This window comes from Crotalus tigris, unplaced genomic scaffold (genome assembly GCF_016545835.1).
Source record: "Crotalus tigris isolate CLP2741 ecotype Arizona unplaced genomic scaffold, ASM1654583v1 scf7180000017545.3456711, whole genome shotgun sequence".
Lineage (NCBI taxonomy): Eukaryota > Metazoa > Chordata > Lepidosauria > Squamata > Viperidae > Crotalus > Crotalus tigris.
In genome coordinates this window covers 2932577-2956421 of record NW_024096464.1, presented here as the reverse complement: position 1 = coordinate 2956421, position 23845 = coordinate 2932577, and the positions used below count along the sequence as shown (strand labels likewise).

At 39.0% G+C, this 23845-nt stretch overlaps 3 protein-coding genes across 3 annotated transcripts; all 3 read right to left on the bottom strand.

Moving 5' to 3' along the window:
* Window positions 1-6882: 6882 nt before the first annotated feature.
* LOC120304237 (disintegrin and metalloproteinase domain-containing protein 20-like) lies at window positions 6883-9108 on the bottom strand. Its single transcript, XM_039334588.1, has one exon. It carries the CDS (start codon window positions 9106-9108, stop codon window positions 6883-6885), a length of 2226 nt encoding a protein of 741 aa, XP_039190522.1.
* Window positions 9109-12227: 3119 nt separating this feature from the next.
* LOC120304234 (disintegrin and metalloproteinase domain-containing protein 20-like) lies at window positions 12228-14411 on the bottom strand. Its single transcript, XM_039334575.1, has one exon. The coding sequence runs from the start codon at window positions 14409-14411 to the stop codon at window positions 12228-12230; it is 2184 nt and encodes a 727-aa protein (XP_039190509.1).
* Window positions 14412-19478: 5067 nt separating this feature from the next.
* Window positions 19479-21998, bottom strand: LOC120304273 (disintegrin and metalloproteinase domain-containing protein 20-like). The gene has a single exon (XM_039334654.1). It carries the CDS (start codon window positions 21996-21998, stop codon window positions 19809-19811), a length of 2190 nt encoding a protein of 729 aa, XP_039190588.1. The 3' UTR covers window positions 19479-19808.
* Between the last annotated feature and the right edge of the window lie 1847 nt (window positions 21999-23845).

The following is a 23845-nucleotide window of genomic DNA, read 5'->3' as shown; positions in this document are numbered from 1 at the left end:
TAAAGGAGGACGGTTGGTCACCTTAAATAGTGAATTTGATAACACATTATAGTCTTATATTGTAGCATAGATTTAAGTGCACTGGTAGCTGCAATGACAAAACAGTGGTTACCTGCATGATGATACAATGCAGTCCTCACCTTTTGCATTTTATCTGAATGTTGGATGGAAGTATGTAATTCACAGAGGAAGCATTTTGACATATTTTGTTATTTGCTCCGCCCTCCAGACAATCATTTTTAATCAAGTTATTTTTTTTCCAGAGAGGATGCACAGATTTCTCATATGAAGTTACCATTGCAAACACGATAATATGACATCCTTCCCATCTCCTGCAGATTTGGAGGAGAGGAGACTCCAATCTTTCTGACAAGATTATCACATCTGCATTTCTGCAGACCTGGTTTCTGTTTGGGGCAGAGAGACTGGGGATGGTGGTTGGTTTCTGCCTTTAAAATCCTTTGGGGAAATATATTCTGCCTTCTTAATATTTCCCAAAATATTTCTTTCTCTGGATTCTTCCCACAGTTTAAAAGCAAAGTATTAAATGTGGTGGTAAAACATCAATTGCATTTTAAAGACCTTTTAGAAAAAATGTTATTTGTTTGGTTATTTGTGAGATACAACCACTGCCTCCCTGCCATGGAGTGAAACCAACACAGAATACCGTACAGTATGTTTGTACTATGCTTGTACTCAGAACAAGAATAGCAATGGCTGAATTTAACATGCCTTTTCTTGGTTAGTGAGTTTGTCTTGGTATTAGTCATTCTGATTCCCATGTAAACTTTGGGGGTAGAGATGATTGTATGAAGGCTTCCATGTGAACTGGAGCCCTTAAACTCTGGAGCTCAAGATTATGCAGAAACCATCACTTTGCCACAAGTTTCTTGTTGGTACTGAAAATTTCACTATACTGAAAAAGACTGGGTTCATTGGTGAAGGAAATAAAAGTTATTCTTTTGTAAAATATAACAATAAAGTTCTAATGTAATGATTGAAGGAAATAAAAGTTATTCTTTTAATAATTGTAGAAATAATTGTAGAAATGTAATGCCATTATATGAAACTGTCTCTTTAGTACAAATGTAACACTGTAACGTAAATGTAACAATGCAATGCCAATATATGAGAAGGAATGTTTACTGTTTCCTGTCCATGTGAAGGCACCACAAAAAGTAATTAACAAAGATAATTAATTATGATCAACTTGAGTAGAAATTACAAATAAACAAAGATAAGATCACAGAGTGGAAATTATAAATAAACAAAGATAAGACCACAGCCGGATGGAAGGAAATTGCCAGGATGACTTTTAATGTAAAGCAACTTCAAAGAATATAGAGAAGGGAAATTGGGAGAGTTACTTAGGCATGACTGCATTGTAGAAAAAGTATAAAAAGTATAGCTTGGAAACTGCTTATTGCGCTCCTGGAACCCAATCCATAGGGAAGGATCCAGGAGGCTGCGTTTGCAAACACCTCTCTTCTCTTCTCTTCTCTTCTCTTCTCTTCTCTTCTCTTCTCTTCTCTTCTTATTCTTTTTATATTATTCTCCGATAAAACTTTGTTTTGTTAACCAGACTTGTCTTCGTATTGTGAGTATCAAAATTTGGGGTTTTTACATCTCACAATGGTGACATCACCACATGACTTTACTGAGAAGAATCATTTACTGATTGCAAATGACATTGCAATGACATTTTGTAGTATCAAATGGAAGGAAAACAGTAAATGAAGATGGGAAGAAATAGATGGTAGACTGGGGTTTATGAGCAAAAGACGTGGAAATGGAAGATTATCTACTGAGGTGATAATGGTTCTTGCAGAGAGATTTTGAAGAAGCTTTCTGGAAATATGTTAGTAGTTGCTTTGTTACTAAAACTGCTGGGCAGAAGAACAGGAAATATACAGATCGAATCAATACATTCCAGAAGCAATATCAAACACAGCTACAGTAATGTAGAAATTATTTAGAAGTTGTTTTTCTAAATAAATAATGTTTCTAAAAGGCACTTCATATCATACAAACATGAATACTATTATCATGAAGGGCACTTTTTCAATCTATTTTGAGACATACTTGTTCCCAAGTAATTAATGTTAGACTTAGTCAGTGAGGGGAAACCATCAATTTTCTTGTAACCTTTATTTTTATAGGGCATAATCTGGGGGAGAGTTATTTGTGACTGAAGGTATCCAGTGACCAAAGAAAAATGGGATGAGAGGAAATGTACAGATAGACACTTATGAGTAGTACAAGGATTGGGGGAAAGTAGATGGAATCACATATTATTTATTCTCTTCTGTTATATAGTATTTCCCTCTTCACTTTCAATTTTTGAGGCATTTTTGATTCTCACTTTCAAAATCTTCTAAAAGTCCATTATATTTCTCAATTTGCTATCTTCTCACCTTTCCACCTTTCTATGACCACTTTATGCTATCATTCTTCCTGCTGTTCATTTCTTTACAAAAATATTGTAATAGGAACAAAGGTTCATAATTACTATGATTTTGCTACCATTTTGAGTTAGAGACATTGGCCATTCCCCTAACATTTTAATTATTTACATTTTTATTTAAAGAAAATAGAGGAAAAAATTCTGATATACAGTAAGTACATATTTAAAAGGGAAAAGGAAATGTATCAGAGAAGAAAAAACTGAGTATTAATACAGATGGATAACTAAAATATTTTGAATAACTAGAAATTCTAAAGCAGGGGTGTCAAACTGGCGGCCCCTGGGCCAGATGCATCATGCATAGGTCATGCCCACTCCGGCTCCGCAAAGGCAAAATGTCACATGATGCGATTGAGTTTGACACCTGTGTTCTAAAGTAACATATGGCTAATATATTCTCCTACACCATTAACAACTTACAGCATTATAAGGCATTTTCATATCCATTTTCTACTCAAAACATATCCCTATTACATAGTAAAAAAATTGGATTGGCACAATTGAAAGCAATTAAAAGAGAAAGAAAAACTAAACATAATAAATAATGTATTAAATGAATGCTCAAAGTCAGTGCTTCCTTGACTAATGAATAAATAACCCCAAACTAGGGTAAAAGTTTTTTCTTTGGATAACAACATATGGACCCATTACTCGTCACAACAGGGACATTTAAGTTGACTTAAAATATTGTCATGTATACTAAAATTCGAAAATCTCTCAAAGTATCCCATTACCATGAAAATCAATGAAATTACTAATGGTGGTTTGACATTAAGAATTATGGTCATTCATTCAACAATCGTTTGAAGTTACAACAGTGCTGAAGGAAAGGACTTAAACAACTGGACCTTGGAATTCAATAAGACTTTCTGATAAGTGGCTAATGAAGAAAGAGATTGGAAAGCACTGCTCTAAATAATATGTTGTTGTTGTTAGTTGCAAAGTCGTGTCCGACCCATTGCGACCCCATGGACAATGTTCCTCCAGGCCTTCCTGTCCTCTACTATCTTCTGGAGTCCATTTAAACTCACACCTACTGCTTCAGTGACTCCATCCAGCCACCTCATTCTCTGGCGTCCCCTTCTATTGCCCTCAATCTTTCCCAGCATTAGGCTCTTCTCCAGTGAGTCCTTCCTTCTCATTAGATGGCCAAAATACTTGAGTTTCAACTTCAGGATCTGGCCTTCTAAAGAACAGTCAGGGTTGATCTCCTCTAGGACTGACCAGTTTGATTGCCTTGCAGTCCAGGGGACTTGCAGGAGTCTTCTCCAGCACCATAGTTCAAAGGCCTCAATTCTTTTGCGCTCAGCCTTTCTTATGGTCCAATTTTCACAGCCATACATTGCAACTGGGGAAACCGTGGCCTTGACTATACATACTTTTCTTGACAGGGTGATGTCTCTGCTTTTTAGTATGCTGTCTAGATTTGCCATTCTTTCCTCCCCAGGAGCAAGTATCTTTTCATTTCTTGGCTGCAGTCCCCATCTGTGGTGATCTTGGAGCCCAAGAAGATAAAATCTGTCACTACCTCCATTTCTTCCCCATCTATTTGTCAGGAATTGAGAGGGCTGGATGCCATGATCTTGGTTTTCTTAATGTTGAGTTTCAAGCGAACTTTTGCACTCTCCTTCTTCGCCTGCATCAAGAGGCTCTTTAGTTCCTCTTCACCTTCTGCCATTAGAGTGGTATCATCTGCATATCTTAGATTGTTAATATTTCTCCCAGCAACCTTAATTCCAACTTTTGATTCATCTAGCCCTGCCGTTCTCGTAATGTGCTCTGCATATAAGTTAAATAGGCAGGGCGACAGAATACAGCCTTGCCGGACTCCTTTCCCAATTTTGAACCAATCAGTGGTTCCGTGTCCAGTTCTAACTATTGCTTCTTGAACCGCAAAGAGGTTTCTCAAGAGACAAATAAGATGGTCTGGTACTCCCATCTCTTTAAGAACTTGCCACAATTTGTTGTAGTCCACACAATCAGAGGCTTTAGCATAGTCAATGAAGCAGAAGTAGATGTTTTTCTGGAACTCCCTAGCTTTCTCCATGATCCAGCGTATGTTGGCAATTTGATCTCTAGTTCCTCTGCCTCTTTGAAATCCTGCCTGTACTTCTGGTAGTTCTCGATCCACATACTGCTGGAGTCTAGCTTGTAGGATTTTAAGCATAACTTTACTTGCATGTGAAATGAGTGCAATGGTGTGATAGTTTGAATATTCTTTGGCATTGCCTTTATTTGGAATAATATAATATAATATAATATAATATAATATAATATAATATAATATAATATAGGCTACATAACAGAAATTAGATAATGCAAGGTTACCAAAATCATGACTTCAGTGCCTGTTTGTTTATGTTATTTATCTGTGTGTTTTTTTCTGGACTTCTCCAGCAGGACTGAGTTAACAGAATTTTAAGGCTAAACTGGTTCTGCAGCCAACAGAATGAATAGATGGATTAATGGATTAATATTTACTTCAGTTCAAATCCTGTTGTAATGCAAGAAAAACAAAAGTATCGAGTTTAAAGAAATACAGCAGAAACTGAAAAAAATCCCTTAATCTGTGCAAACAAATTATTCTTAAGAAAGAAACAGAGAAACCAGATATTAAAATATAGAACAGGTTTGTACCAGAAGGCAACAAGAAATATTTATTTAGGAGAGTTTTGCATTACAATTCATAGATAATAATAAATATGTAACTTACACTATTACAAGGTATAGTAGTAGCTAATTCTTTAAAATGAAAACAGAAAAACAACAGGTACAGGAAAAACTGGCCTTCTTTACAACACATGTCCTTGGGAGGGATCTAAAGTGGTGATATATTATTATTCCCTAGGTTACCGAGAACAAGTACACAGCACATAGTGTCATGTTCCATCATTCAGAAGAATGTGAGGCATTGGTTTAGATGATGAGTGGGTTGCATTTTTTGTTAATGTTTGAAGTGCAAAATCTTACATTTAACAATATTCCATCTCTACCTTATCTGGAAGATGAATATCACTTCAAATGAATTTGCTTCAAAAGAGATTAAATTAATTCATTAAGAATTCCATAATTCTTGTTATGCTTTTGTTGGACTTCTTTTGTTGGACTTCATCTAACTTTTAATCATTCATGTCAATTTGAGACAAAATCTATAGGCTAAAACACAAGCCTATAAAAATAACTTTCCTAAAGAGGTACTTTGAATGTTGCTTCTCCAAAGTATCTAAATTAATTCTCAAATGCTCTGATGCTGAATTTATTTATTAAATTTATTAGACACATTATGTCGCCACCCAACTCATATGCAATAATTCTTCACTAAGACTAACCATCTGTGTCTCTAATCTAGGATGAAAATGACACTGAGGAGACTAGGAGAAGTTGGGAAAATATACTGACATTAGAATTCAGATATTTGGGGATTCTGAAAGCTGTAGTTCTAACACATCTAGAGCCCCTCTCCCCACAGCTCTAGTTCCCCCATCAATTCTCACCTTCAGTCATCTGTCACCGACTCACCACAAGGAACTATATTACAGGACTCCTTCTGAAATCTCAAAAAATGAATTGAAATGAATTACTTCATGGTGGATCTCAGTGTTCTCTACTGATTTTTTTCATATTAAGCCATGAAGATAGTGCCTTACCTTGAGACAGAATTTGGAAATATGCCTAGAAAGATTCATATACGGTCAGAGACGAGGCTGCTGAACTCCCAGGATAATGCAAGGAAACATGTCTCCCTTAGTTCTGCTCTTTCCTGCATGTTTATCAAGCAGTTGCATCACAAAATAATGAGAGTTTAGCACACTAAAGTTGGAAATTCTTCACCTCAATGGATTGAACATACAGAGAGGAAGCTTTGGAATGTAAAAGCCCAGCACTTCAGAGCAGCAAAGAAAAAGGCTACAGCATCTTCTTCCATGCAATCTCATAGGTGCCTGTCCTTGCCCATATTAGCTGCACACCTTTGAAGTCACATGCATTTCACTCCAACGCTTTCTTACTAGCCTTTTTGAGAGTCAGATTGAAACTGGGAACAAAAGCTGTGGAACAAAACATTCCACAAAGAATGGGCCTTTAAAAGGAGAATAAAGTTATAGGCAAGTTAAATGGCAAGTAACAGGAAGTTGCTGCTTTCTCTAAAATGACAAAAGCAACATTGCAATGTGCTACCACAAGCTAGGCCCCTTTGAGGCATGCACACAACCTCACCATTCACATAGAAAAGAACCAGGGTTGAATTATGGCTGTACCATGCTGATGACATCAGTCTGACCCCTGTTGGCACCCTGCAGACACCAAGGCTTACTGAACTAGATACCAGTCTCTTTTGTTCAATATTATCCAATATTACAGATTTGACTCATGAATCCTGGTTCCTTTCCCTGACCTACTATGAGCTTTTTTTTCAGTTTTCATTCCTGTTGACTAGATCTTTCCTCAGACTGTCCACTCGACTGTCCAGTCCTATGTGCAATTTGGTTCCTAAGACAGGCACCAAAAAGGACAAGTGCACAAAGAGGAAATACAATTGCTAAGATAATTTTCAGTTTGGGATGAAATCTCTCACGTTCATATAGAGGTGGCGGGCCACTGTCAATACTACCACCATTGCCTTCCTCTTTGCAGTCTGGAGGAGCCCAGCCTTGCTCACAGTGACAATGCTTGAAATTGTTGCATATTCCCCGATTATGGCACTTTGTGACATCACAATCGTATCTCAAGAGAGACACATTAACACACTCCCTGTTAATACACATCATATCATTGCCACAAGGAGTGCCATCTCTCACTGCTCCAATATCGATGATCTTCATCCCACTGTGGTAATCAGTTCCCCAGCATTGTTTATTGCCCTTGAAGGTTTGAACTATGGTGGTGTGATCCTCCAAAGAGGGCAAGCTTTCCACATTTTCGCACTGGATACGACCACATAGGATATTGTTAGGTATACATTTGTTATAAATTCCATGTATAAGGCCACAGTTGCCAAACCGATCACCTTCAGTATTCATTTCTCTAAAGCAAACTTCTGAAGCAACTATTGCTTTGCTGCCAAAGATTGCTTTGCATTGTCTATCATGAGTATGGCAATTCCCTTTATAACAGTATGCACCATCACCACATGGGGCACCATCTTGGACATAAAAATCTTCAGGACATCTCTCAGAAACTCCATTGCAGTATTCAGGGAAATCACAACTGTTTGTCTTATTTCGGCAGATTGTTCCAGTAGCTTGATACTGGCACTTGGCACAACATTGTCCAAAAGCACAAGTGGCCCCTAAACGTAATGTACAGTTATATTGACAACATGGATGCAACTTGCATTCACCTTTGGTACCACAGTCACATTGCTCTCCATTATCTACTACTTTGTTGCCACAGAATTTGAATTTAAATATTTTATTAGGGTCTGGTGGAATTAACAAACAGTTCAGATTTCTTTGACTGAAGTACTCTATATAACTGCAGTTGCTAAACTGATCGGTTAGTACTTGTGTATGGGCCATAATACATTTTGCTCTATCACATAGACAGTATTTTGTATCATGTTGCATGCCAAGATTATGTCCTAGTTCATGGATAAATGTGTTAGAAATGCGATATAAATTGGAAGTAACATATGATTCAACAGCTGATCCCTTGTTATCATCACAAATTGTTCCTAAGTATGCTAATCCTACTTCACGACCAAAATTCTTAAATATAAATAAGTGACCAGCATCATTTGGTAGACGAGCAAGTAATGAGTCTCTTCTCCAATTAGTGAAATCTTCAAGTGTTTCACCGATGTCATCATGAATTGATATAAGATTTCTTTCAGACCATATTTCTAGTCCAGCAATAGACAAACGAACAGAAAGAGGCTCATACAGTACATTTGCAATGTAGAAGATATCCAAAATATTTATAACAGTAAGAGTTTCATTTTTGCCAAATTTCAAAAATCGTTCATGATCAATCACAATAGCAATCTCTGCATACCTCTCATGTGGCCACCAGTTTCTTTTAGATATAATTTTGTTTGGTTTTTTGTCAGGATTTTGGATCATGGCTTCTTGATGTCTTTGCTCTTCCTGTGTTAGGCCGCACATCATTGGAATGACACCCACCTTTTCTTCTAATCGAAAGACTATATGTTGAAATGTAGCAGATTCTGGAAGTGGCTCTATTTCATAAATCTTGTTTTTAAATTGCAGTAGCCCCCTGAGTCCTCCAGAGCAAGTGCTGATGATGGCCAGAGAGAAGGGCTCACCCTCTAGTACACCATTGTAGTAACAGTCATCCATGAAGAATGGATAATCTAGCTGGAGTTCCCCATCCTTACTGTAAGTGAAAATGGGCAGGTACTTGGGGATTAAGCCTCTTTTCTGCCTAAGGTGCATTACAAAATTCCTCCCCTCAATTTGAAACACATAGGTCATAGTCTTGGATTTCTGATGTCCAGATTTGAAGGCTAATGACTTTGGGATGGTTATTTCATAAGAAGCATAAATAAAGCCCCAAGGAGGTTTCTGAGAAGCAGTATCAGTCAGGAAATGTATCAAAAATGTCACCAAGAGGTAGGGAAGATGAATATTCATTTTCTCTGGCAAAGAAAGGAATCCCTTAAAAATACAAAATACATTTTCTAACATTTCATTTCAGAGAAGGAAGACCCCAGCAACTGAGGAGAATCTAGGAACAAATTTGTAAGGCTGTAAACAAAATGTCCACCCCAAAGACGAGGAGGATTCTATGCCTGGCAACTGTAAATGGGCTTTCCTTTGGAATGTGGGCAGAGCTTGGGGATCAAAAATGGAATAGAATGGCAGTCCTAGTCAGGCTTCTTTATCAACAGAATTTGCTCTCTAATTCTGGGATATATATATTTTTTTAGGGAGGGGTGACTTGGGTTGCTAGCACTTCCTACAGATGGCCTTTTGTAGTAAATGTTTGCTTTTCTCTGTGAGTGTAGACTTGTCCCCTATTATTTCTATTCCTCTTTGGACTGATTTGAGCAACTTTTTAGATAAGTCATTTGAACATTTTGATTCCTCTCTCCATGAGCTGATGAAGTAAAAGGCTTTTTAAAGGATGCATAACTATGTATTAATTATTAAGTACTTTGGCATTTCTCATTTGAAAAGGTTTACAAATTATTGTTAGAACCAGTTTTCACCTAAATTAGATAACACCTCTAAGGAGGAATGGATTGTAGGAATATACTGCACAAATATTCTGAATTAACAAAAAGGAGTTTTCTTTCTTTCTCTTTTGAGACCTGGATTTTAAAAAGACCACCTTTATCCCCTAGAAGTTGTTGTTGATAATTGCCAAGTCGTGTCTGACCCATCACGACCCCATGGACAACGTTCCTCCAGGTCTTCCTGTCCTCTACCATCTTCTGGAGTCCATTTAAGTTCACGCCTACTGCTTCAGTGACTCCATCCAGTCATTTCATTCTCTGTCATCCCATTCTTCTATTGCCCTCAATCTTTCCCATCATTTGGCCCTTCTCCAGTGAGTCCTTCCTTCTCATTAGGTGGCCAAAGTATTTGAGTTTCAACTTCAGGATCTGGCCTTCTAAAGAGCAGCCGGGATTGATCTCTTCTAGGACTGACCGGTTTGAATGCCTTGCAGTCCAAGGGACTCGCAGGAGTCTTCTCCAGCACCATAGTTCAAAGGCCTCAATTCTTTGGTGCTCAGCCTTTCTTATGGTCCATCTTTCACAGCCATACAGTTTCTCAATCTTAGCAACTTTAAGATGTGTGGGTTTCAACTCCCAGAATTCCCCAACCAGCATACTAGCAGAGAAATCTGAAGTCATCTGGAGCTGGGAATTGAACTCCACACTTCTTGAAGTTGCTAAGATTGAGAAATGCTGCTGTAGCTAGTGGGGTGGGCAGGTTGAAAAGATACCCTCTTAACTTACCCAGGCATGTGCAGACTTATTTCCATTGCTTGCTCATGTGCCCCATTCCATAGGTACTCTCACGTTTGGATAAGGATGTTGATTCCATGACTGGAAATCAGCTGTCAATTTTGTGATGTCCAAAAGGAGTGAAATTAACAAATGGGGAAGGATGAATTGAAGGATGGCCTGTCCTGTTCCTTCATCAGATGTTAAGGAATCTTAACTGTAGAAATGGCTTTTAGATATGATATTTTAATATTTTAGATAATATTCACTTGGAGTCCCTGATATATAAGCCAGACATTTTGGTACTTGTTTTATTATTTCTCCCCAGGGCGCAATGGTTCATTGGTTAAAGATGCTGACCTCATCAGCTGGAAAGCTGGCAGCCCAGGTTCGAGACCCGAGCTTTGTGTGATGGGTGAGTTCCTGTTAGTTGTCCCAGCTCCTGTCGATCTAGCAGTTTGAAAGCATGCAAATGCAAATAGATATTGTAAATACATTCCACTTCGGTGTGAAGATAACAGCATTCCATGAGCTTCAGCATATAGTCATGCTGACATTATGACCACAAAAATGTCCTTATCTAAATATGTTTTGGATATGATGCCCGGTTTCTCCACATTTTAAAAATACGTCAGTAGAGTAAACGCAGCTAAGGATGTGGCAATTAAACTGAGTAGTATTGGTCACCAGAGAGTCAATATGTGGCTTTTTAAAGAAGAAAAATCACCAGTTGAGTTACATAGCAATGGATCAAGGAAGGGACCGATCTTTGTGCAGGAACATCCACTGCATTCAGAGCTGATTCACTGGTGGGTTTTCTTCTTTGTTAGTAGTGTAGCTATCTGATGAACCTAAGCACAACTGGCCAGCTTTGGAAGCAAAATGGAGGGTTGTCCATTTATGATTGCAATTAAGGTGCAAAAGGGAGAGGGATAGTTTGTATGGTGTATTTGAGTATGTTTCTGGAATAACTTATCTGGGACAAGTGTCTTATAGGTGTTCTGAGAAGGAAAGAAAAAGGAAGGAAGAAGCAATATGGTTCCATTTCTTTTTTGAATTACCATTATAAATTGACTGATTCTTCCTTCTGGGTGAGGGCCAGAGGAGGAGTTGGTAGTAGATGAATGAAGGGCTTCTCTACCAGATGAACAGCAGCAGAGGAGGGAATCTTTGAGACTTTGTTTATATAAATGTGTGGTTCTCTCTGTCTCTGTCTGTCTCTGCCTCTTTCTCTCTGTATATTTGTGGGTGTGGGTGTGTTTTGCAGTTTTGAGGAAGTGGTAGCTGGGTATACACTGATGACACTGAGAGCTAATGTTTCCAGTGGGGGTGAAAACCTAAACAACCCTTTATTTAAAACAGATCAATCAAAGTAGAATGAATAATACAGACAACCATGCTGGAGATGTCTTTCTCCCATTGTCCCTGAGTGGCTTCAAAATACTGAATGTCCATAATAATTCCATCAATAATTGTACCAGGGAAGAGTTAGAAAAGGGTCGGTGGGCAGTGCTCTGACAACCCAAATTATCTATAAACAACAATGTCTCTTGATCTTTCTTTGACAGTATAGCTGGCTATTGCTTGAGGTATCTGCAGTTCAGATGCTCCATTTTCAAGGCTATCCTGGAGAGTTATTTTTCTTTACAAATGAGAGATTTCCTCAAGTCAGTGAACAATACCTGACATAGATCGGAGGGTTTCTTCCTGTTCAAAGAGGCCATTTTTTAAAAAAGGAAATATGTCTGGGACACATTATTAAAACATTGAAATTTCAAATTTCTTTGTTCTTCAAACTGAGTATTAATTCCTGAGCTTATACTGGATGTGTTGTGCACTCTTAGCAAGGGTGAGTTAAACTACTGTTCCTTCATCTTTATATTCCATAGCATGGACTCTTCCCTGAAATTTTCCAGATCTCAGTCCATCCTTGTACCACATAACCAGGCAAGTACAAATAATTGTGAAACAAAATGCACACAGTATTCCAGCTACAGCTGATGTTTTCATATTAGTGGTAGCCTGTACCGTAACTGGAGGTGGCCCACTGTCTATGCTACCTCCATAGCCTGCATTGCTACAGTCTGGAGGGGCCCATCCAACATCACAGTGACAGTGTTTCAGAGTGTTACATACTCCCTGATTGTGGCACATTATGTGATTACAGTCGGATTTCAGAATGGACACATTGAGACAACTACCCTCAATACACATCATGTTATTGCCACAAGGAACACCATCTCTCACTGCTCCAATATCATTCACCTTCATCCCAGGGTGGTAGTCAGTGCCCCAGCATTGATTAATTCCGGTGGAAGTATGAATTATTGTACTGTGATCCTCCAAAGAAGGCATTTGTATATTTTTACACTGGATACGGCCACACAGGATATCCCCAGGATTACATTTCTTGTAAATTCCATATTTAAACCCACAGTTGCCAAAGCGATCACCCTTATTATTCACTTGTCTGAAACATACTTCAGAAGCGATTGCTGCTTTCCTACCGAATATCATTTTGCACTGCATATCATGAGTCGTGCAGTTCCCATGATAGCAATATACGCCTTCATGGCACACGGCACCATCTTGCACATGCACATCTTTTGGACAGTGCTCTGACGTCCCATTGCAATATTCAGGAAGATCACAACTACCAATTTTCTCTCTGCAAACAGTTCCACGTTGACGATATTGGCAGTTAGCACAGCACAGTCCAAAGGCACAAACAGCAGCAGGACGAAACTTACAATTAGCTTGACAGCAGGGATCTGACCTGCACTGTGATTCTGACCCACAGTCACACTGCTCTCCATTTTCCACTATTTTGTTACCACAGGATTCAAATTTAAAAGTTGTGTGAGTGTCTGGTGGGACAAATAAACAGTAAGTGTTTCTATAGGGGAAATAATCCTTATAACTGCAGTTACTAAATTTATCAGTCTCTGCTGCATATGGTACCATAATGCAATTAAGTTTTCCACAATGACAAAATTGATCATCATGTTTCATTCCAAGAATGTGTCCCTGTTCATGGGCAAATAAGACAGAAATAAAAAACAAACTGAAAGTTCTATAGGATTCAATGGCACTTGCCCAATAACTGCTACATATAGCTCCTACATATGCAAGTCCTATGGTTGACCCAAAATTCATGTATGCAAATAAGTGACCAACATCATTTTTTAAAATGTTAAGTAGATTGTTTCTTCTCCATTCATTAAATAATACAAGTGTGTCATCTGCTATAGGGGTAATGTCTATGAGATTGTTTTGTGACCATATCATTAATCCTGCTATTGACAAATGAACAGAAAGGGAATCATAGAATGAATTTGCAGTGTGGACAATATCTAGAACTTGCATAGTAATAAAAGATTCATTTCTATGAAACTGCAAATATCGCTCATGATCAATCACAATTGCTACTTTAACATATCTCGTATGTGGCCACCAGGATTTTCCCAAAACATCTTTGTTTGCAAGATGCTCTGTTTCAGGAATTATGTCTTCTTGATGACCCTGCTCTTCCTGTCCTACTCCACAAGCCATTCGGACAGCCCCTTCCTCTACTTCTAACCGAAACACCACGTGTTGAAAGGTAGAAGATTCCTGGACTGGTTCAATTTCATAGGTCTTATTTTCAATTTGCAAGAGACCTCTCAGTCCTCCTGAACACGTACTGAGGGTGACTCGAGAAGAGGACTTTCTCTGTATAAATCCATGGTAGAAACAATCGTCCTTGATAAAAGGGTGATCCACCTGGAGGATCCCTGCTGTATCATAGGTGAAGACAGGAAAGACCTTAGGGATGAAGTTCCTTCTTTGCCTGAGGAATACCACATGGGGATTCCCTTCAATCTGCAGGAGGTAGCTCACGTCCTGGGGTTCCTCTTGCCCATACTTGGGAGACAGCTTCCTTGGGATGATCACGTCGTAAGAGGCATATCGGAAGCCCTGAGGAGGTGCCTGTCTAGAAGCTGCATTTTGGATGATCTTAAGCAATATCACAATCAACCATGACAGACAGGCATTCATTTTTACAGAATGAGGGTAGAAACCAACCCTATTCTAGAAAAGGAATCTCAACAGGGACGGGAACAGGGGCGTTGATAGTGTGTGTGTAGGAGGGAGAGATGTTGGGACAGACTTAAACATTTGAAAATGAGGATTCTGTACATAGCAACAGAAGATGCAGTAGATTTTGGAATGTAGGCGGAGTTTAAAGAATCAAATATAGAATACACAGAAAAGCAATGTTTATGAAATGTTATTATGTTGACTCATTATTTAATTACTTCAATTTCGTGGGATAACTCCATATTGCTTTACTACTGTTTGTATCCTACTGCTGTCTAGTTTACCCAATAGCAATGAGCTGTATATTTCCTTTAGTTGGCTCAAGGTGTAAATTGCAGTGTATTACTTTATAATTTCAGTGGGAAGTGAAGTAACCTAACATATCATGAGACCTCTGGTTTGTGAGAGCTCAAAACCAATAACCTGCCTAACCTTCTAATTTCCAATTCATTGTTATTTGATTTTCTCTCTTTTCACACAGATCATTTTTAGCCATTAAAAAAAAATCTGAGGATTTTTGCATAACAGAAGGCCCAGCCTTAGTCTTTAGAATTTTCACTCTTACTTAATTGAATTAAGAAGAGACAGAAACAAAGACAGAGATCAGAAAGTCAGTCTAGAACTCTAGATAATGCCAGATCTTCTAATTGAGAAGGGGGCTATAACCTACCAGGAAAAACATCAAATTTGTAACTTAGATTGCTAGTTAGGAAGACCTGGTATGAAAGATCGTGAACCACTGAAATATCATTTGATTTTTCAGAACTTTAAACAGAAGCTAGGCAGAGAGGGAGAAACTTGAATTTATTGCTTAATTTTACTGGTGTTTTAGAAATAGGAAGGGATGTTAGGAATGACTGTCAGTAATCAAGAAAATATTTGGGGATGGAAATTGTATGGTGGCTACAGAATCCTATACTTGAATTTCCCTAAAGCTTGTACTTGATGAAATTTACAAGCATTGTGGGGATAAAATGTATTAAAGACCATAAGCTTGGACTCTTAGCACAAAAACTCCAGGCTGATCAGACTGAACACTTTTCCATTTTCAAAAGGATAGAGCACGATACAGAAAAATGGCAAAAGTATGTATCATTTGCACATGTGTCCTGTAAAAAAAAAAAAAACGTTTTTAACCTACTTGAAACATCAACAAGGACAATTGTCATGTTCAACGAAGTCTGCATTGGATACTACAGATTCTATGCATCTCATGTTGAGTGGGGTCAAAAGCCTACTAAAATAGATAAGAAAAATGAATGTTTTGGTCTCTTTGCTTCCTTTTTAACTTATTTATAATCAACTCTTTCCAATGATCTGTAAATGTTGTTTTATTTCTGTGTGCCTCTTGATGGCTGATTTGTGTGAATACTAAATTTCCAAGAATTCCCTTGCACTTTGAGAATTAGCTTGGTCTAGAATGCTGTTATTTCCCCATTCAAATTATGTATGTATTGTCTTGTATCTGTCCATGTGCCACAGGATTAAGGAGTTTTCATTGTGCCTTCTCACAGCTAATTGGTGTTCATGGATGTGCTCTGCTAGTATTTTGCTGTCTATCACACCTAATAGCTATTTACAGTATTTATCCTGTATATTGTAGATGACTACTGTTTTTTTCTTCTTCTTCGGTTACTGGATCTTTTGGTTTGTTTAAAGTGTTTTGGAGGACTTTAGTTGATTTATGTGCTATGGTGATACATGGTTGTTATACTGGTCAGTCATACCAGTGTCATGTTTCCGACAGACAGAGATGAATAAGGCAGAACTCCGAGGCTTGCAAATTCCTCAAAGATTAAGTTTATTAGTTACGAAGTATCGGCAGGTCAAAAGTTAAACCAAGTCTGGATACACAAGCCACAGTTCCCCAATACAAAGTTAAATATCCCACTCACAAAACTATATAAGCAACTACATTCCCCAATATAATTATTTGGTGGGCTTTTTATGAAACACCCAGTCTCTAGTCTTGGGAGCAGCCGATGACCTTGGTTTCCATGGGACAAACAATTATTTTGACTAGCGAAGCACCTGGGCAACCCCCCTCCCTCTGTTCTATGTGGCAACCTCAAATGAATCCCGAGGCTGCAGCAGTGGGCTTGGCTGGGATACAGGGCTTGACATCACAGCTGGCTAGGGGATGGGTGAAGCAGCCTGAGCTCTGGTGGTCGGGCTGGGACTCCAGCAAGGTGGGGGGAAGAGATGGGTAGTTTTTGACATTACCCCCCCTCCATGGCACCCACCTCCTAGGCAACAGAACTCGTATCCTTTATCTCCAGCCTGCCGAACTTCAGCTGTTTGAGTGAGGAGCTATGAACTGTGGACTGAAATATCCACTCTTCAGAATTGTCCCATCTCATCAACCCCTTTCCTTTCTTGCTATCCGCAGATGAAGAACTCTGGGACTGCAGCAATAAGAGCTCCTCTCCAGCAGATAGAGGAGTGCTTCTGTGCTAAGGGGCTACCTCAGCTTGAAAGAGGTCCACTAGAGCTGTAGCTCCTTCCTGTGGTACCAGCTTCCCAGGTTGGATCAACCTGACCTTCAGATGAACCCCCGCCAATGACACCTCCTCAGTGGCTGGAGCGCCAGCTTGTGCTCCAACAGCCTGAGTTTCATTGCAGCTAGCAGAGGTTTCACTTTTCTCCTCCATTTGGAATCTTCACCGAGTCTTTACCGCGCTCCCAAAAGTGAGTGGTAGGCTGTCGGGGCCCAGCACCCCGAGAAAATGAAGTTTTATGAGACTTGGTTTAATGTAATGGTTCTGACAGACAGAGACAAATAAAGCAGAACTCCGAGGCTTGCAAATTCCTCAAAGAACATGTTTGTTAGTTACAAAGTATCGGCATATCAAAAGTGAAACCAAGTCTGGATACACAAGCAACAATTTCTCAATACAAAGTTAAATGTCCCACCCACTAAAGCTGTGTAATCAACTACATTCCCCAATATAATTATTTGGCAGGCTTTTTATGAAACGTCCAGTCTCTAGTCTTGGGAGCAGCTGATGACCTTGGTTCCCATGGGACAAAAAATTATTTTGACTAGCGAAGCACCTGGGCAACCCCATTCCCTCTCTTCTATTTGGCAACCTCAAATCACAAGGAAAAGGGCTGCAACCATGCCCATTTTTTAAAGTTGACAACCAAATCACCAGGTCACCAGCAAATTGACACCCAGTTAAGCAGGGATTAAACCACATTAAATAAATGTTGAAAATATAATCTCATTAGTGGCTGTAGCAAAATTGTCCAAACTGATTCGAAGCAACAACATGAAAAAAATGTCAAAAATCGTGCATTGGCATTTATGTGAAAAGTTCAACTTGACTGTTATCAACAATTACTAGGACCATACATCCAAAAATGTTTTAGAAAAGTTGAAGTTTGAGATCTTGTGGGATTTTAAAATACAGAGCAATATTTGAAAGTGTTACACTTATTGGACTTGACACCACTGACTGCAAACTCCCCCACCCACCCCAATATACCTCCAGGATTCAGAAGCCTGCAGTTAGAACATGCCCAAACAAAACTCTATGGCGTTCACTGTAGGAGTAGAGATAATCATCATCATTGTCATTATCATCATCAACTTTTGATTATTTTCCTGTTATGGTTAGGTTGTGAATTGGTGGAACTATGGCACTGTTACACAGTTCTTTGCACATGTACTCCAAACTCCCTCCTAAAACAAAAGCATATATATAAATATCCTTTCCTTATTTGCTCCTCAGGTCTGTAGCTTTTCAGAATGAACTTGAATGATTTACCAATTTCTTTTGAGGGAAAGCTTCCACAAGAGCCTAAGGGGAAAAAAAAGCATCCACAAGAAACAACTTACTACACAAGTTTTGTCCCTTGGTCCTTTGTAGAGAGGTTTGTTTTTTCCCATAGTTCCTTGTGGAGAATTTTAGCAGCAAAGATTGGAAGAGAACCCTAAGGCTGGCCCCCATCCGCTTGCCCAAATGTTCATTCACCCTCCTGCAACAGGAATGGACTGGCATTAGGTACTAGGACTGATAATAAATTCCCAATTCACCCACCCTCTCTTCATGACCAGGAATAGCCGGTCTAGCTTACAAGCTATGTGAACTACCCTACTGGCAGTACTAGGTTTGTATCATCCACTCCTGCTTCACCCAACATGAGAGATGAGTGAGCTTCCTCCAGGCATTCGACATTCTTTTCACATATGAAGAAGGAAGGAAGAAGCAACATGGCTCCATTTCTTTGTTGAGTTACCATTATAAATTGACTGATTGTTCCTTCTGGGTGAGAGGAAAGAAAGGCTGCTTCTACCAGATGAAGAGCAGCAGGAGAGGGAATCTATGAGAGTTTGTTTATATGAATGTATTATACTGAGTGTGTTTGTGTGTTGCAGTTTGTAAATAGGTTGTGGATGAGCAGACTGATGACACTGAAAGCTAATATTTCAAGTGGGGTAAAATCCTAAAGAATCTTTTATTTAAATAGATGAATCATAGTAGAACTATTATGAGAAAAGTTATAACTGAATAAAACACATGCTGGAGATGCATTTCTCCAATTGTCACTGAGTGGCTTCACAATACTGAATGCCCATAATAATTTCATCAATTATCTTACCGGGGCAGAGTTAGAGAAGGGTCAGTGTGCAGAGCTGTGTTGGCAGCCCAAATTATCTATCATCAACAATGCCTCTCGATCTTTCTTTGACATCCAATGTACTGTTGGTATAGTTGGCTATTGGTTGAGGTATCTGCAGCTCAGATGCTTCATTTTCACGGCTACCCTGGAGAGTTCTCTTCAGAGGTCCATTGATGATAATGCAGGTCGACCCACAACCAGACTCAATCAAGCAGCTTCAGATGAACTTTAAGTGTTAAAAAAGTCTTTATCTGGCTACAGAGTAAGCCTCCTTCAATCTATCTGTAGTAGATTTTTCAGGCAATGTCTTTCGTGAGACAGGAGGAAAGCCTCCTTCAGTTTTTCATCAATCCTGGAAAGAAATGTTCTGACTTTCAGCAAGAGAGACAACAGGTTTGATCTATTACAATGACTGACTGGACTAATTATTAGTGAGAATAAAATATTCTAGTAGAAAATGAAGAAAGAGTAAAGGTGCTAATGGATTTTAATTGTGTTTTCTTGCTACTACAACCTCCTGCATGTTGATAGGAACTAGGAACCATCACACTGGAACAAGCAGCCCCTGGATTATCTCTTCCTCCCAGACTTGGACTTTGAGGTTTAAGCTACAAAATTAAAACAATTTAATTTAATACATTGGATTTCCGGGTGCCTTTTTTTTCTTTAAATTGACCGTTAAGTCCTGTGATTATACTGGATGTGATGTGCATTCTAAGCAAGGGTGAGTTACACTGTTGTTGCTTCATCTTTTGATTTCGTAGCATGGACTCTTCCCTGAAATTTTCCAATTCGGTTTCTCAGCCCATCCTTGAACCAAATAACCAGGCCAATAGAAACAATGATGAAACAAAATGCACACAGTATTCCAGCTAAAGCTGGTGTTTTCATATAAGCTTTAGCCTGCACCTTAACTGGAGGTGGCCCACTGTCTATGCTACCTCCATAGCCTGTATTGCTACAGTCTGGAGGGGCCCATCCAACATCACAGTGACAGTGTTTCAGAGTGTTACATACTCCCCGATTGTGGCACATTGTGACATTACAGTCATATTTCAGAATGGACACATTGAGACAACTACCCTCGATACACATCATGTTATTGCCACAAGGAACACCATCTCTCACTGCTCCAATATCATTCACCTTCATCCCAGGGTGGTAGTCAATGCCCCAGCATTCATCAAATTCAGTGGCGGTTTGAATTATTGTACTGTGATCTTCCAAAGAAGGCATTTGTACAGTTTTACACTGAATACGGCCACATAGGATATCCCCAGGATTACATTTCTTGTAAATTCCATGTTTAAGCCCACAATTGCCAAAGCGATCACCTTTATTATTCACTTCTCTGAAACATACTTCAGAAGCAACTGATGCTTCACTACCAAATATTATTTTGCACTGCATATTATGAGTTGTGCAGTTCCCATGATAACAATACACGCCATCATGGCACATGGCACCATCTTGCACGTGCACATCTTCTGGACAGTGCTCTGAAGTCCCATTGCAATATTCAGGAAGATCACAACTACTAATCTTCTCTCTGCAAACAGTTCCACGTTGACGATATTGGCAGTTAGCACAGCACAGACCCAAGGAACAAACAGCAGTGGGGCGCAACAAACAATTAGCTTGACAGCAGAGATCTGACGTGCATTGCGTTTCTGACCCACAGTCACATTGCTCTCCATTTTCCACTATTTTATTACCACATGATTCAAATTTAAAAGTTGTGTTAGTGTCTGGTGGAACAAATAAACAGTCAGTGTTTCTATAGGGGAAATAATCCCTAAAACTGCAGTTACTAAATGTATCAGTCTGTGCTGCATATGGTGCCATAAGGCATTCACTCTTTCCACAATAACAAAACTGTTCATCATGTTGCATTCCAAGAACGTGTCCCTGTTCGTGGGTAAATATGACAGACATATAAAACAAACTGGGAGTTCTATAGGATTCAATAGCACTTGCCAGGTAATTGTTACATATAGTTCCAACATATGCAAGTCCTACAGTTGCCCCAAAATCTATATATGCAAATAGGTGACCAACATCATTCTTTAAAAAATTAAGTAAATGATTTGTTCTCCATTCATTAAATAATAAAAGTGTGTCATCTGCTATAGGAGTAATGTTTATGGGGTTGTTTTGTGACCATATCACTAATCCTGCTATTGACAAATGAACAGAAAGGGAATCATAGAATGAATTTGCAGTGTGGACAATATCTAGAACTTGCATAGTAATAAAAGATTCATTTCTATGAAACTGCAAATATCGCTTATGATCAATCACAATTGCCACTTTAACATATCTCGTATGTGGCCACCAGGATTTTCCCAAAACATCTTTGTTTGCAAGATGCTCTGTTTCAGGAATTATGTCCTCTTGATGGCCCTGCTCTTCCTGTCCTACTCCACAAGCCATTCGGACAGCCCCTTCCTCTACTTCTAACCGAAACACCACGTGTTGAAAGGTAGAAGATTCCTGGACTGGTTCAATTTCATAGGTCTTATTTTCAATTTGCAAGAGACCTCTCAGTCCTCCTGAACATGTACTGAGGGTGACTCGAGAAGAGGACTTTCTCTGTATAAATCCATGGTAGAAGCAATCGTCCTTGATAAAAGGGTGATCCACCTGGAGGATCCCTGCTGTATCATAGGTGAAGACAGGAAAGACCTTAGGGATGAAGCTCCTTCTTTGCCTGAGGAATACCACATGGGGATTCCCTTCAATCTGCAGGAGGTAGCTCACATCCTGGGGTTCCTCTTGCCCATACTTGGGAGACAGCTTCCTTGGGATGATCACGTCGTAAGAGGCATATCGGAAGCCCTGAGGAGGGGCCTGTCTACAAGCTGCGTTTTGGATGATCTTAAGCAATATCACAATCAACCATGACAGACAGGTCCTCATTTTCGTAGAATTAGAGCCTCATCTTATTCTAGAAAAGGAATCTCAGCAAGGACAGGGACAGTGGAAAGAGAGAGAGAAAAAAAGAAGTTAAAAGATTTGAAAATGAGGATTCTGTACATAGCAACAGAAGATGCAGTAGATTTTGGAATGTAGGCGGAGTTTAAAGAATTAAATATAGCATACAACAGAAAAGCAATGTTTATGAAATGTTATTTTGTTGACTCATTATTTAATTACTTCACTTTCCCAGGATAACTCCATATTGCTTTACTACTGTTCGTATCCTACTGCTTTCTAGTTTACCTAATAGGAATGAACCGTATATTTCCTTTACCAGAACCTGATCTTATTTTAGAAAAGTAATTTCAAAAGGGATGGGAACATGGAAATTGAATGTGTGCATGTGTTTGTGTGTGTGTGTGCATGTGTGTGTGTGTGTGTGTGAGAGAGAGAGAGAGAGAGAGAGAGAGATTACAACATATTTAAACATTTGAAAATCAGGATTCTGTACTGTACATAGCAACAGAAATGTAATATATTTTGGAAAATAGGTGGAGTTTAAAAAATGAAATATAAACAACTACTGTTCTTATCCTACTGCTCTCTAGTTTATCTATCAGGAATGAACTCTATATTTTTTCTGGTTGGCTCAAGTTGTGAATTAAAGTGGATTAGTTTATAATTTGAATGGGAAGTGAACTAGGCTATCACACCCGGAGAGGTGTGGCTTTGTAAGAGTTCAAAACCATTAACCTGCTAAACCTTTTAAGTTTTCCTTGAGCAACTTTCAGTTGCTTTATGGACTATTAGGCCATTACTCTGTGGACTAATCTTGGCCTGCTTGTGGCTGGACTTAACTTTGACAGTTCTGAGTTTGGTGAAGGGAATTGCTGGGGTATATTAATAAACTCACCAAACCACAACTTATGTGTGTGTGTAAGTGGGGTAGCACAGACACCCTGTTTCACCACAATTTTAAAGTGCATCAATAGAGAACAAGGCAGCTAAGAACTGGCAAATAACTTAGTAGTATTGGTATCTTGATCACTGGAGCCAGAATATGTTTTTTTGAAAGAAGTAACACCACAAGCTGAGTAACATAGTAATGAATCAAGATAGAAACAGATCTTTGTGCAAGAATACCCCCTGCATTCAAAGCTGACTCACTGTGGATTTTCTTCCTTGTTAATAGTCTGGACATCTGATAAACATAAGCACAATTGGCCAGCCTTGGAAGCAAAAGTGAGGTTGTCTAGTTAAGATTGTCATAAAGGTAGAGAAAGGAAAGGGAGCCACATGGGGATGTCCTCATGATTGTTTGTGCAGTGACTTTGATTATGTTTTTGGAATAACTTATCTGTGGAAAGTGGCCTATAGGTATCCTGAGAAGGAAGGCCGAATGAAGGAAGAAACAACATGGCTCCATTTTTTTTGTTAAGTTTATAAATTGACTGATTCTTTCTTCTGGGTGAGAGCCAGAGGAGGAGTTGGTGGTAGATGAATGAAGGGCTCCTCTACCAGATGAACGGGAAGGAGTCTATGAGACTTTGTTTATATGAATGTGTGGTTCTCTCTGTCTCTTTCTCTCCATATGTTTGTGTGTGTGTTTGTGCGTGTATTTTGCAGTGTGTTAAGAAGTGGTAGCTGGGTACACTGATGACACTGAGAACTAATGTTTCCAGTAGAGTGAAAAACTAAACAACCATTTATTTAAAACAGATCAAAGTAACAGATGACCATGCTGGAGATGTCTTTCTCCCATTGTCCCTGAGTGGCTTCAAAATACTGAATGTCCATAATAATTCCATCAATAATTGTACCAGGGAAGAGTTAGAAAAGGGTCGGTG